At 49.2% G+C, this 13987-nt stretch overlaps 1 protein-coding gene across 1 annotated transcript in view; it reads right to left on the bottom strand.

Moving 5' to 3' along the window:
- Nucleotides 1-13571, bottom strand: part of LOC144121209 (uncharacterized) — a 27872-nt gene extending 14301 nt beyond the window's left edge. Inside the window, exons 1-2 of the mRNA XM_077654292.1 lie at nucleotides 13403-13571; nucleotides 8441-8518 (exon numbers count right to left, since the gene is read on the bottom strand). Coding sequence (XP_077510418.1) covers nucleotides 8441-8518; nucleotides 13403-13481 — 157 coding nt within the window. The 5' untranslated portion in view covers nucleotides 13482-13571. The remainder of the gene's footprint in view (nucleotides 1-8440; nucleotides 8519-13402) is intronic.
- Nucleotides 13572-13987: the final 416 nt, after the last annotated feature.

Genomic DNA, 13987 nt, shown 5'->3' with positions numbered 1-13987 from the left:
AAGTTTCGTAATCCGGGCTGTTTTGAAGAGGCAAAGAAGGATATTAGAGAGATTTAGCACACCGGAGACGTACTAGCGGAGACGTATGCCGGTTTTACGTACGGGAACTGCGCATGCGTAGTGGCAAGGGCGTGGCCAAATATAGGATACGTCTCCGCTCGCCGTCTCCGTATGCTAAATATCTCTATTCTTTAGCCGACCCCGACTATACCGCTGAACGCCCCGTGCCTTCAAAATATTACAACGCGCAAACGGACATACACACACACATATGAAACGCACTGTGCATTTTTTGCAATAATGTTCCGGAAGTGCTGACTCACAGGTCACGACATACACGCACCGTATATGTACGCTGCACGCAGAATCTTAGCGTGAATCACGCCCAGTATTCGCACGGCTCACACACAGGAACACCGTGCATGAACTTCCGCACTACTACCCACGTCGCGTCTTTCATGCGGAAAGGAAGGTCCCGTGGTCTTGCTCTCAAGCCGTCCACAACAACGTTCCTGCCCCCCCACAGATGCAGAGACGGACGCAGTTCCTCGGTACGAGGCATCCGCACACTGAACGTGTTCCGGCAGGAAGGGTACACGCATGCCCATATAGTGGCTTCTGAGAGCGTCTGCCGACCCCGCTAAAACGAGGGGCTCATTTGAAAGTCAACTGCCAGCGCACGTACGCAGAACGCGCCACTCAAAGGCGTCCTCGTCGGTATGCGTGTATGTGTGAAGGGGCCTACCGGAGCGAAGAGTTTTATCGCCGCTACGCCTCGGCTGCCTTTGGCCCCCGGGCTGCTTCTGCATACGTGGACGGCATACTCAACCACGCCGAATGCATCCTCACACGCCCTCCGTTCGACGACGCCTTCGAGGTTCTCAAACAACGGAGCCGACCTTGCAAGAAGGGGATAATTTTTTAATGGTTTAGCTGCGTAGCCTTTGGCAAGGGCACCTCGTGTCTTCGAGGCCGGAAAATTGCTCTCGAGGGCTTGGTTATTGCGACGGTCGCTAAAATACCTGCGCCTGTTTTTTAGTTCGACTCGAAGATGACACTTGCTGAGGCGAACCAGGACGATTTTTCGGAGTTGAGTAGTAAGAATAACGGACTTTTAGGCCACTCTGTTGTTTTCGCTCGAGAGAGTCAAGAACGATCATGAAAACGCGAGGAAAATTCGCGGGCTGCTTTTTAACCCCTTCAAGTGGTTCAGGCCAGCACTTTAATCAAAGAGAGGGACAAATGTGCATTCAGCCTTCTCAGAAAGGCCTACCAAAACTCTCCCTCCCCCTTTCCCTCGATCAGCTGCTCACAAGATGACGAGACACGACAACGAAACGCATACTCAGTCTACCTGCACAGCAAGTATCCTTTGCAGCATGTACAGTGCGACTGTCGCTTTAACAAGCAATATACGGGTCCTACTTAAGCCTACACCCGGCTTCATATCTAAGCGTGCAGAGGGTACCTGATTTTCTTGTCAGCCACCTCTAACGCCATGCTATTCATTGTAAGCCTTGTACATCGGCTAGCCGTGACGATGCACCCAAAACGATTACGATGATGATGAGTAGATTTCATTTTCATGGCGCAACTAAGGACAGCTTGTCCCAAGAGTATCATGGCTAACGTGTTTGTTTTGGACGCAAAGTCGGGTCAAAGACGCGTTTTTCAATCATTTCACCCCAGGAGCCGAGCACCAGAATATTAGAAAGCTTGCGCTCCATTGGAAAAATGATGGCCACCCGGCGCCATTGCTCTAACAAACCTGGCTCCTTCCTTTTACGAGGTGGACGCTGAAGCACAGGCCATGGATCCGGATGCCTAGAAGCTCTTGCCGTCAGCGCGGAGGCCCGCAAGAAACTTGGCTCCGCAGGTTAACCCCAATCGCCCCCCTCTTATTTATAGTGTGAAAGCGTCATTTAACACGGTCTAACGCAAAAAAAAAAAATCTTGTCTTAAGCCTCGGAGTAGCTCGGTAAGTACGCTTAGTTCGGGGAAGCGTCGCGCCAGCTGCAGCCAATGGGAGGACGGCGTCGCGCCAGCTGCCACCGAGTGGAGAGAGGGTGTGAAGAAACTTAATTTCCAGCCTTTTCGTTAGCTTCCAACTTTGAAACTTGTAGTTGAACACTGGCGAGATACAACTCTTGTACACTTTCTTCTTGAGGGATACTGGTAAGCTGCCACACACACTCCACTCCATTCATATTAATCGCATGGTTATTTCAGTTTGTTTAGCAGGAAATAAATTCACCGTAAATAATATACAGGATTCTCGTAATGACGGAAGTTCAGAACCCAGTGCCCAGAACCAAAAGCTTGTTTTGATATGTCAATTTTTTTTTTTTTACTGGAGGCACTCGATTTCAACTTCCTTGAAATGCAACCGCTAATTCCCGCCAAATCCAGAACTTGTTGTTGTTGTTGTTAGCCTATCAAAAGATAGGACATACCCACACTTTTTGATATATAAAAAAAAGCCACCCATATAAGCGTGACTTCTTGTGGCTTCTTGCCCACCATGAACCTAGAGTGCTGGTCGCCGCCAGAACTTCTTACGTTCCATTTTTCCTTCTTCAGATTGGTTTGGTTTGGTTTATAGGGGTTTAACGAACCAAAGCGACTCAGGCTATGAGGGGCGCCGTAGTGAAGGGCTCCGGAAATTTCGACCACCTGGGGTCCTTTAACGTGCACTGACATCGCACAGTACACGGGCCTCTAGAATTTCGCCTCCATCAAAATTCGACCGCCGCGGCCGGGATTGACTTCTTCTTCAGATTGCTTTCTTTCTCCTGGCCGGCTCACACGGCCACGGACAAATTATCTTGCCCTTTCGCAAGAAGTTGATCCGCCTTCGCATAACTACGCGAAATCAACACCTGAACAATTCACGCAAATAGTTAGCCAGGTGCTGTGCTAAATTATCGCCACATTGCTGATTGGTACTCACACACGAAGCGGGGAGGGGATGGGAGAGGAGGCTTGTCGCTCTCCCCAACTTAAGCAAGAGAAGTTCAAGCGCGTTACGTAACACAGAAGAAATGACGAGCTTACGCGTTAAGGCACGCAAGTTCCTCGTGCGTCGCGAAACTCCGTTTATCGAGAACTCGACGCCAAAGAGGTTCCCTCATGCTGGTCACGTGCGAAGGGGGATTCAGGTAGTGACGATGCCAGAGACGGATACAGAGAGTGTGTGATAGAATGCACCGAGCTGAAAGGCGCATTGGCGGCCGGTGCACGGTCAAAACAGCCCCCCCTTTTTTAACGTTTACCTCCGTTTGCATTGTGTCTCAAGGTTGTGGTGAGCGGCTGTCGACGTCGCTAAGACGTCGCTGGAGAAATCAAGTTGGCAAACACCACTGCGCGAACTGCAGAAGCTCGGCGAAGGAGAAAATTAAACAAGGAAAAAAGGGGGATAAGCATATAGAAGGCTTCGTCATACGGGCGTGCTCCAACTGCATGGTCTCTCTCTCTTGCGGAGACTGCATAAGAAGAAGTCGGAGGTGGAGGTGGTGAAACGACCATGGTTGGCGTTCCTATAAGTCATTCCGGGCACGGACCTCCTTATAGGCGTCTGGGGAGGCCCCCCGCGTGGTTGGTTATATATACATACCGCGCGCTTGACACCTAACGCGCAGCAGCGGTTAAAAGCGACCGCGCCTATGCGCACAACAAAAGGGCCTCATCGGGGGAAAAACAACCAAGATTGGGGTTGGTGTCCACGGAGTCCGGGCGCGCCCTTGAAGAGAAAAAGTTCTCGAAAAAAAAAAGCCACGCATATAAGCGTGACTTCTTGTTGCTTTTTGCCCACCGTGAGCTGAGAACGCTGGTCGCCGCCTCGCCGTCTGGCGCGATAACCCGAGATGCCCTTGGCGTGGCATGTGCGTGCTTACACACACGCAAACACAGGCGTGTGTGACGGTGGAGGGTGGGGGGGGAATAAGGGGAGGGGGCGCAAAACAAATGATGCGGACGTCTAACGCGGACGTGGCTCACAATTTCAGCGCGAAGTAATTTCTACGAGAGCGCGCACACATAATAGGCGCGGATGTATTCATACGCACGCTCGTGGTGGTGAAGAAGGGAGACGCGGCGGGCTGCTTTGGCCGTGTCCTCCGGTGACGGCAACCGATTGCAACAACCACCTGGTGTGCCGTGTTTTCAGGCGAATATGCGTCGTGCGCGAACGAGCCCACGCCGTGTGTCGAGATTTTATCTCGTCGAAGATGGACCGTGTTCGCCTAGCCTCTGACCTGAAAGAGCCCAGCGGAGCCACCGCGAGATGCATTGCTGCCTTTGTGCACGAACACAGCTTGTCTCAAGCAAGAAGGCAGTGCTTTCTGCGTACGCTGGCTAACTAATCGTTCCCTGAATGCCATTTGGAGCTCCGTGCTTTGAAACGATTGCAGTGCGGATGGGTTCACATAAAACGCTTCGGGAGTTATTGTATGAATGCCCTCTAAATGTTAGCTGCTGTGTTCACGATGTGTGTGTGTGTGTGTGGGGGGGGGGGGGGGGGGGCTGTGGATGTGTTCACGCAAGATGCTACATTGTACATCCCGCGTGAAGTGTGAAAGAAAGATTCGATTAGATTTGAGGCCGTGGAACGCAGTCTGTACGCCAAGACCTGGATCTCATAATAGCGCCATTAACATGACTTCTGAATGGCAGGAGAAAAACAAAGGAAAAGAAGGTGCTTAGTCTTCGAAGTGTTCTTACAAAGTGTGCGAAGAAACGAGACTATTCTCTGAACTGGATATTTGAGTGCAGCCATAGGGAATGTTCACAGAAGGGAACAGGGAGACGGATATGGTCATATCGAGAACAATCAGTTTTGGTCAGTTCTTGAAGAGGATGCGAGGGACTGGTGGGGGGTGAAACGAATAAAAGAAACGGGTCACCGTACATGGAGACCACTGCTGCATACAGCGTTATACACGCGTAAGACAATTGAACATGTTTCTCCGCTGCTCATGCATGCGCAAAAATGTAAAACTGTGTTGCACAAACAATTGGGACACGGTAACACATCGCAGCGGTTTTTAAAAGGTACCAAACAGAATATCTGTTATTATCGTATGCTGCAAAATGAGCTGTATGACAACAACAAAAAAGAACATTTTCGGCATTACAAATTTAGTTTGTGTATCGAGTGCAGAAAGGGAGAAAGCACCTGGCTTGTCTATAGGTGGCAGGGCGATTTCTGCTCGCACAAAGTAATAATTACTTGCACGCCACATTTTTGCATATTGGTTCGCTAATGGAGCCGACCAGCAGGCCACGTCGCTCAGCAAGCTGATATGACTGAGGCGTGCAAAGCAGATGACGTCTGTCGCATGGAATACCATTCTAAAGTCCTTTCTTTCATAACGATGCAATACAAACACGATTGTACTACTCATAATACAATCGAACACACTGAAGCGCCGCTTTGCCCACAATGGGAATGTCTTCAAACAGGCATAAAAAGAAACGCAGCGAGTGGGATCCGAAGATTGGATATTAGTGTCTAGGGACAAATTAAAATTATGTGGCAAGCCTTGTCTGGTAGTCTTTGACAAGGCGAAGGTTGAATAGTTCCGTTATTCATTCTCAGTGCGCCCCCGAAAAATCCACTTCGTCATGTGTCAGAAAACAAAACAAAAAACGCCGTATTTTCGCTTTTTTCTGCGGCGAAAAATTGGCATCATTATCATACTGATTTTGGCTGTGACCACTGCAGTACGTCGTCCCCTCCTGTTATCTCCGAATAACTCTGCCCTACGCAAGCTGCAACCACCCTGTCTCAGCAAACTTCCTAATCTCATCTCCGGCAACTTGCCTACCAGCCACCACTGCCTCGTTTCCCTTTCTGTCAGAGTTCCTTTCGTTGCGCTAAAGAACCATCGATTAGCTTTGTCCGCGTTACATACTCCCTATCAATGTCCCACGTGGCGACGCGGATCATGATCTCAGTGGCCAAAAAGTCAGCGTAAAAGTGCTTTCTGCTAGAGCACACTAAGCCAACGGACTACTACGACATAATCCCGGAAGAAAGCAGTTTACGCATCTATAACCGCAAAGTATTTGCAAATACTATAGGCTGAACCGTGAGTGGTACGGGAAACACCGACACCGATGCGCGCTGCATACATTTGGCATGCTGCGGTACACACACCCAAGCCTCGCAGCCGCGCGGGGTCATACCTGCGGGAGACCGGCACCGGAAGGGGCAAAGGGTTTGTCCCGCCGTGAGCGGACGCTCGTGATAGAGGGTTTAAAGAGAGGGAGGGAGGGGGGAGAGGAGAATATTGCGCCGTTTAATTGCGCCGACAATTTGGCCGGCCTCCGCCGGGCGCATTGCGTGGCTTCCTGGAAGGGCACAGGAGTAGTCAGCTGGCCGCCGGGAACAGCAGCGGAGGTGGGTGGAACAAGAGAAAAGCAAAAGAGAAGGCGCTAGCCGCTTTCTTCAGCAATGAACCTGACCTTGCGATGCCCCCCCCCCCCCCCCCGCAAGACACCACGCACACACGTTTCTCCCTTTCCTCATCGGCAGTAGACTGCCCTATAGTTGTTATCCGCATACTCTGCACAGGGCGGCTTCGTGGCGGTCGCTGATTCCGCAGCCGCTTCTTCGCTATTTAATGAGGAGGGGGGGCTAATGGCCGCCGGTTGTTTCATCTCAGACTGTTTTAAAATGGCTCGGGGCCATTTATCAGGGTGTTCGTATAGCAGGGGCAGACAAAAGGAAGGCGTCGGAACGGGGCGGCGAATGCGCGTTTTCTGCATGAGAGTGCTTCGAACAAGGAACTTGGCTTTTTACAGACCGGAGGGTGCACGCTTCACTGTATCGGGCGTTTAAACTGTTGAACCCTGCCTCCCCCTTCCCATTTTCTTTATCGTACAACACCTCTGATTATCGTTTTAGGACGAGGACAAGTGAATGCAGAGAGATGATGGAGCATCGCTAAATGGACTCCATCGATCAAAATTAGTGACTGAGTGACGCGGCGAATTTGGTGTTCCGTAGTACTGGTGCGAACCGCAGTATTGAGTGCGTTGTTACGGTCTGTGCAAATTGTTACCATATGTGTTCATTTGTGAATTATAAGTGCACAGAATAAGTGCAGAACAATTTATCGTTACTAGTCGGCATAAGGCGACAAAAGACTTATTTCGAACTGTGATGGTCCAAGAAAGTTCTTGGACTGTGTCTTGAAACATTCGAGGTTAGCACCAGTACTTAGAGTAGTCGGCTCCACTGCTGAAGTCAACCTCTTCCCTTATGCTCAGTTAATATGCGCTTCTCTTTCTGTCTGTCTCTCTCTCTTTCTACTTGTGCAGTCCTTTGAACAACAAAAAATGGATGGGCTTCGAGCGTTGCTGCAACTGTGGACTCCTTGAGGTGGGAAAATATATGCCTACTCCTTACAAAAATTGCTTTGTAGAGCCCAGAGGTTATCTTGAGAGTGTCTAAATAATATTTTTGTTAGAGATAGGAGATGAAAATGCTTATAACTCAGTAAAAAGTTGCAGTATATTAACATAAATACACATTCAGAACCAGTCAAGCAACAAAAGCGCTCTCACGTAGACTGTTATTACGTGAACCCGGAAAGGAGACGTCGATGAAGTGCATTTATATATCTGAATAAATAACAACCTATGTTAATACAGCGAGCTAGGTTAAGGCCTGACGCTTTCTCCTCTGTAGGGAGACTAATATTTGCAACTGTTTGTTTCTTGCTGCAAGCAATCGGAGATGATTAAGCGGTTATCCTTTTACCGAAGAGGGGAATGAAGCCCACGCGAGCGACGAGCAACTGCTGCAAATTGTCGTTAATGGAGCATAATGATGTTTTCTCCCCCCCCCCCCCCACCCCCACCCCACACACACAACACTTGATTCACGGTTTTGCGAGGGTAAGAGCCCCCTAATTTTCACCTCGTTTGTACCATGCAATAAACCGGAAGCTGCGACCATGCCTTCCTCTTCTAACCAGCGCTGAGACAAAACCTTCTCCGGTTTTTGCATCGCAGAGATCCTAAATGCACGGCCTTTTCTTTTTTTTTTTCCAAATGTCGCCGAAGAAAGGACTGCAAGCGGGTTTTTCTTCGGTCTGCGGGCTGTTCAAATATCGCAAATATAATTAAGTAAAGAAGCGGAGGTCGCTGCTGAAATAGTTTTTCGTAATTCGGCGACCAGTTCCGGTCTCTTTGCTGCTTCGGCTTCCGCGTCGCCGCCGAGCAGAGTCGCACTACCTTGGAACGTGGCATGCCCCCTTGCCGACGCGTCTAATGGCGGTGTCTGCGCGCGGCGATGATAATACTGCGAAAAACTTTCTCTTTCTTACGTGTCCGGCACGCGTAGTGCGTAACCTTGTGATCTTGTCACGGGCTAGTGAGCGCGCTTTCTTTGTATCCCATGAAGATATATGTGCGCGCGCCTTTCACCACTTACCCGCGCTGCTGAATGCGTTGGAACCTGGCTGCTGGCTGTCTCCTTCTACCGTCGGTGGCAGCGCGGTCGTAGGCACAGCTGTACATTGCGTGGAAGGGAATGGAGAAGACAGTGAGCACCACATTCATGTGAAATGTACCATTGTTAAATGATAAAAACAAACAAGCAAGCAATGCATTCAATCTCAAGTATGAGACTGAGCACTAACTTTCAGGATGTGTGGTCACTGCCACCTATTTCGCAGAAGATAAGTGAGAAGACATTAGTAACGCTGCTTAAATTTTGAGATGATATCAAATTAATGACTGGAAGGAGCCTCTTGAGTTGGCGTCGAGTAGACAACCGGTTGGGTCACGCCAGTTGCTATTTTTGTCCTCAACAGCATAATCTGAAGTAAGAAAGCCTTGAGTTGAGACGGCCGAAAACGCACACTTGCGGCTCAAATATACAGGCGATGACAGGAACAAATGCAAAAATAGCGCTACTCCGAACGAGCAACATGTATCCGTGAAAAAAGCTTTGCATCAAACCTGCGTGTGCATAGCGGTAGAATAGTTTTATGCGTGTGTCGCTATGTACGAATGCGTCTTGTGCTTGCTGCAACTTGTCGACGTAAATATCGATTACTGGCGAGACGAATTAAACCAAGAGTAAGATTATCAAGCAACCCAAGGAAACAACAAATTCAGCGATAACAACGTCATCACGGGCAAAACATATCCGGCGGTACTGAAAACTTCGCGATAATTTCGTATGTCTGCAGTGGGTTGAAAGCGAGAAACTTAATTCCCATAAGAACGAGTATAATAAAGTAGTCCAGTGTGAGCTGGACTTCCCGCTGAGGAGAGTGAACAGTGCAATCGTTACGATGTGTATGAGAAACCTCAACAGTAGCTGTTCCGGAACGCCTCCCTCATTCGCCATAAGTGTTTTCAAAACCAGGCCTACATGGCCATGGCCCACGCGGATAACATCCCCTTTGGCCACCAGGAGAGCGTGAAAGTTTTTGATCGAGGCATACAACGCCGACACCACGACCACGCTGACGTCGCCATAAACAGATTAAAAAAAAACACTCATACATCTTATGTTAAAAAGACACTACAAATAATCCGAGCCGTCTTCTTTGTTGTGCCGTCTTTTCTCTGTGGTGTTCCTAATTGCTCTACATGCTATTTTCAAAGATCCCAGTGACTGTGCGCGTTTGGGGCTGCGATGGTCTCTGTGCCCTCGTTGCCGCCTCCTGGAGACAGCCATGCTGCGACGGCGAATGCGTGAAGCGCCGAGTAACGAAGCGAGGAAAAAGAACAGCTATCGCGTATGCATCCATCCTTCGGGCGCGGTGATGTGACGGCGATGACGGTGCAGCACCCCTCTCTCCCACTCCAAGAAAAAAAAATTAGGCAGTGGCTTAGCTCTGGTTAAGCCTGGATATACAATCGAAAAGCTTCAGTTATGCTTGGTTTGACGTCATGGTTATGCTTCGTAGCTTAGCTGGTATTGTATACATTGTTTATCTATAGGCTTGGTTTGGTTTATGGGTGTTTAACGTCCCAAAGCGACTCAGGCTATGAGAGACGCCGTAGTGAAGGGCTCCGGAAATTTCGACCACCTGGGGTTCTTTAACGTGCACTGACATCGCGCAGTACACGGGCCTCTAGAATTCCGCCTCCACCGAAATTCGACCGCCGCGGCCGGGATCGAACCCGCGTCTTTCGGGCCGGCAGCCGAGCGCCGTAAACACTCAGCCACCGCGGCGGCGTTTATCTATAGGCGTAGATTTGGTTACTCAATGGCATATGTTTACGAGTTAGACACAGAAGCCACAGTATTAAACTTCTTTATTTATTATTGTTGGACACATTGTCTTGCAGTTTCTCTACAGCCATAAAGACAGCCCGCTGATCCGAGTAGTAGCAAGCGGCTGTCCCTATGGTTTCGCTGTTGTGCAGCCAACTCCCAAGCGAGTACTTCTGGATCGGACGAATTCAGTTCCTCAGTTTTTCTGCGTAGTCTAGCAGCAGCCGCACTCTCCTTCCCTTCCATGTCGAGTGCGCACGCCTATTCTCTGGCAAGCGCATTATATAGTCTCCTTGCGCGTGCACATGACGCACATGTGCAGTAGCGCGCGGCTGCAGCAGCGGCGAGGAGCGACCACCAGCGCGGCGCGTGACGTCACTCGTTTTCGCGCATGCGCATAACTCACCAGTTCGGCTCACGCGAAGCTCGGCTCTGACCCGCGTAGTGAAGCTTTTCGCTTCAAAACAAAAGACCGGCAGACTTGTGCCAAGGAGCTACGAACAGCGCATTCTCACTGACCAGCAAGTTAACGCGGCAGCGCTCCATTTCGATTTGCCGCGGGGGATCACGGGACGTGGAAATGACGACGTCATTTGTTTTGTTTTTACAACAGACCGGCAGCTACGACGACCGCGAGGCGCATTAATCTCTTTAGAACTTGTGTAGATGCAGTCGTCGTCGACGTAAAATTTTTCTATATAGAACCTCGACGGGAATGACAAGAGAACGTTTCTAACAACATTTGCATTCAGAGTGATCCCGGCGGACGGGTCCCTCTGAGAAGCACATCTCATATGACTCGTGTGAGCCGCCTGTTGTGCAACAAATGCATCCAACCGAGGCTTCGGAATGCCCATGGCGATATGTCGTCATGAAAACTACTGCAGCTGTCAAGAATATCTCATTGCACGTTTCTCAGCCAATGAATTCCAGGCTTTCCACCGACGAGGTAGACTGGCGTACTCTCCCCCGCCTCCCCCCCCCCCCCCCCCCCTTTTTTTTTTCTTCTAATTTCTGCTGCCAGCATTGAAACGAAAACTAAGGGTGATTTAATGTAAGCCATGTTCTAGACCCTGCAAGTATATTTGCTAAAGTCACGTTGCCACAATAACTCTTTTTTTTTTTAGAAAAGAGAGGAAACCCTTTTAGAGGAAATCGCTGCTGAGTATCTGAATTCGCTCACAGACCGTCGTAAGAATGACAGAGATAGACCCGCTATGCGGGACCTCATATCATTTATAATTTTCTGTCATGGGAGCAGAGGAGGAGGAGAGGCTTTATCACAACTCTCATTTAGCTTGAAGAAACGTATGATGCTGAAACCAGCCTTCGTCCTGTGACTGCTGCGTTACCTTTAGATATACTTAGAAATTCTTCCCTGACCTGTCCTTGGGGTGTCATGAATGTTCGAGGAGTAATAACTAATAGATGTCACTAAACGACATAATATGGTTTAAATTACTTCCGCGCCCACACTACAACTAGCTTATCAAAAAATGCAGCCCGCGAACGCGGGCTTCACGCCTGGATGAGAACGTCCTGCAGAATTACCTCTTCAACGTTGAAGCTGGAATCGTACAAGGCAAATTAATCTTGCGATTGCTTGATTGCAACTTGCGCACCAGGAAAATTATGCCGGAGAATAAAGGTGTAGTAATGGTGGATATGAAAGTGGTTCAAAGTATATCTTCAGCCTTCAAGATCAAAATCAATAAAGGCAAATATATTATCGATTCCTTAGTGCTTGCTTCGGTGCTCCTGCTCGTCCTTCGTCTTTATCTCGCGCTACTCTTAATAATGAACGTTCCCTAGCTTGCCCGCCTTTCGTATTACTTAAAAAATAATTTCTCTTACGAGTGTTTTCTTTCCTAAATGCAAGCTCGCCATCCTAATCTAATTTTCTTAGCTATAGCTTTAGGAAAGCAGCATTAGTGTTGAACCTCAAAGCGAGCGCGTGGGTAAATAAAAGGCACAATTTAGTTTCATCGCAGGCTAAACGGAATTTAATAAATCTTTCAGCGTCTTTGTTGCCAGTGACTTAGTATGCGAACAAAACAAATTGATTCCACCTACGGCATCAACATCGCTGTTCATATTCTCTATGAGCTAGAAAATGCACACAGAAACATCTTTTCTTATTTCCCGACAGCACTTCGCCACCGTCTCTAGAGTAACTCTGAAATCTACCACGCGAATATTGAACCCTTCGAGCGATGCAAGACTGGATCAAGATGTGTGTCTTTTTTGTTGTTGTTTGTCGTGGTGCTACGCTTTTACGCATGGAAGGCGAGGGTTGGATGTGGAGGAGAATCCCCGTCCTGAACGAACTATAGGAGGAAGCGATAATGTGGGGCATCACTTTCAGGTCCAGTGGCCTGCCGATTGGTCTGCATTGCGTGTATTGCTGAAAGGGATGACATCATTCGACAACCTTTTGCTACACAGCTGAAAAGCTTAAAGGATCTTGACCTCCTTCTGAGGGTTTGGACTGCGCTGAAAAATTATGCTTTTCTTCATTTCCCTCTATTTATGGTGTTATTTGTCAAAAATAGATTCCAAGATCCGGCCGATAGTATTCATAGTCGTTTAAAAAATTCAGAAATGATAATGCGGTGCGTTGAGATTTGCTGGCGTTGCGCGGGTTCAGTAGCCGGGCATCTTTTTAAAGCCAGCTTTGAATTTTACAGTTCGGACTAGAAAATTTGGACAACAAAGGAGCCGAAAGTTTGTTCGTGTTATGCGGAATTCGCATTAACGGAATCATTTCTAACACGCGCGAATTTAGCAGGGCCAAACATTTTGTTCGAATAAACCGGATATCCGAATTAAGCGGGTTTCGGTTAAGGAAAGCTTATAACGCGAGATTTCATTGTACTTTACAGCTGCCAGTTAAAGGGTTCGCACTGTTCAAAGACACACTACTTTGCAAGAGCTATGATGAAAGCTGTCACTTTGGCAAGACACTAAAAAAAAAAGAAACAGGATGGCCGCCAATACAACAAGAAGGAGAGCTCTGAGAAATAAAAGGGTTTCCGCGCATAGCGTCGCTTTCGGTGCGCGCACTCCTGACAAAATAGCACACCCAACTTTAACGAATGTTAGGGCACCTCGGCCCCGTGGTGTTCCCTTAGGAAAACAGATTCTCACGTAACAGAGGCTCACCTTTCGCTGCATGACTGATGAGCAGAAGGAGCGCGATGCTGGAGCAGCGGCGGCAGACAGGATTCGGACCGGTAGACATGTTCCTTCCGATGCGGACGACGACGTACTCCGGCAGACGGCCGGCAAACGGCTCTCTCCTCCTGTAGCGGCAGTCGGGCTGCCCGTGCCGGGATTGAGAGAGAAAAAAGAATACGCCGAGGGTAAGAGTGAGAGGATTCTCAAAGAGAGTGAGAAAGAGAGGAGGGGTGCACCGGTGGGAATCTTCTTTTACCTGTTGTTTTTGCCCGGGCCGACTGGGGGAGAGAAGGAGAGCGTCTCGGAGGAGACTGAGGGGAGGGAAAGCAAGAAAGGGAAAGCGCCGCACCGTCATGCCACCGCCGTCTCCTCCGCAGCCGTTTTCCCGGTTGGCTGCTAGATCCTTTCACGGCCTTGGAGAACAAGAGGGCGCACCCCACCTGGATCCCAGTTGCCACCCGTAGGTCGGTTTCGCTCCCATGCGAGGAGGGGTTCAAGCCAGCCGAGGTCGTGGGTTGAACTCCTCCGGCCCGTTCGTTGCCAGGCGTTGTGCTGAGGAGCCCCCGGTTA

This window comes from Amblyomma americanum, chromosome 2 (genome assembly GCF_052857255.1).
Source record: "Amblyomma americanum isolate KBUSLIRL-KWMA chromosome 2, ASM5285725v1, whole genome shotgun sequence".
NCBI lineage: Eukaryota > Metazoa > Arthropoda > Arachnida > Ixodida > Ixodidae > Amblyomma > Amblyomma americanum.
Note: the sequence above shows the minus strand (reverse complement) of the source record. Positions and strands in the feature narration are given on the sequence as shown.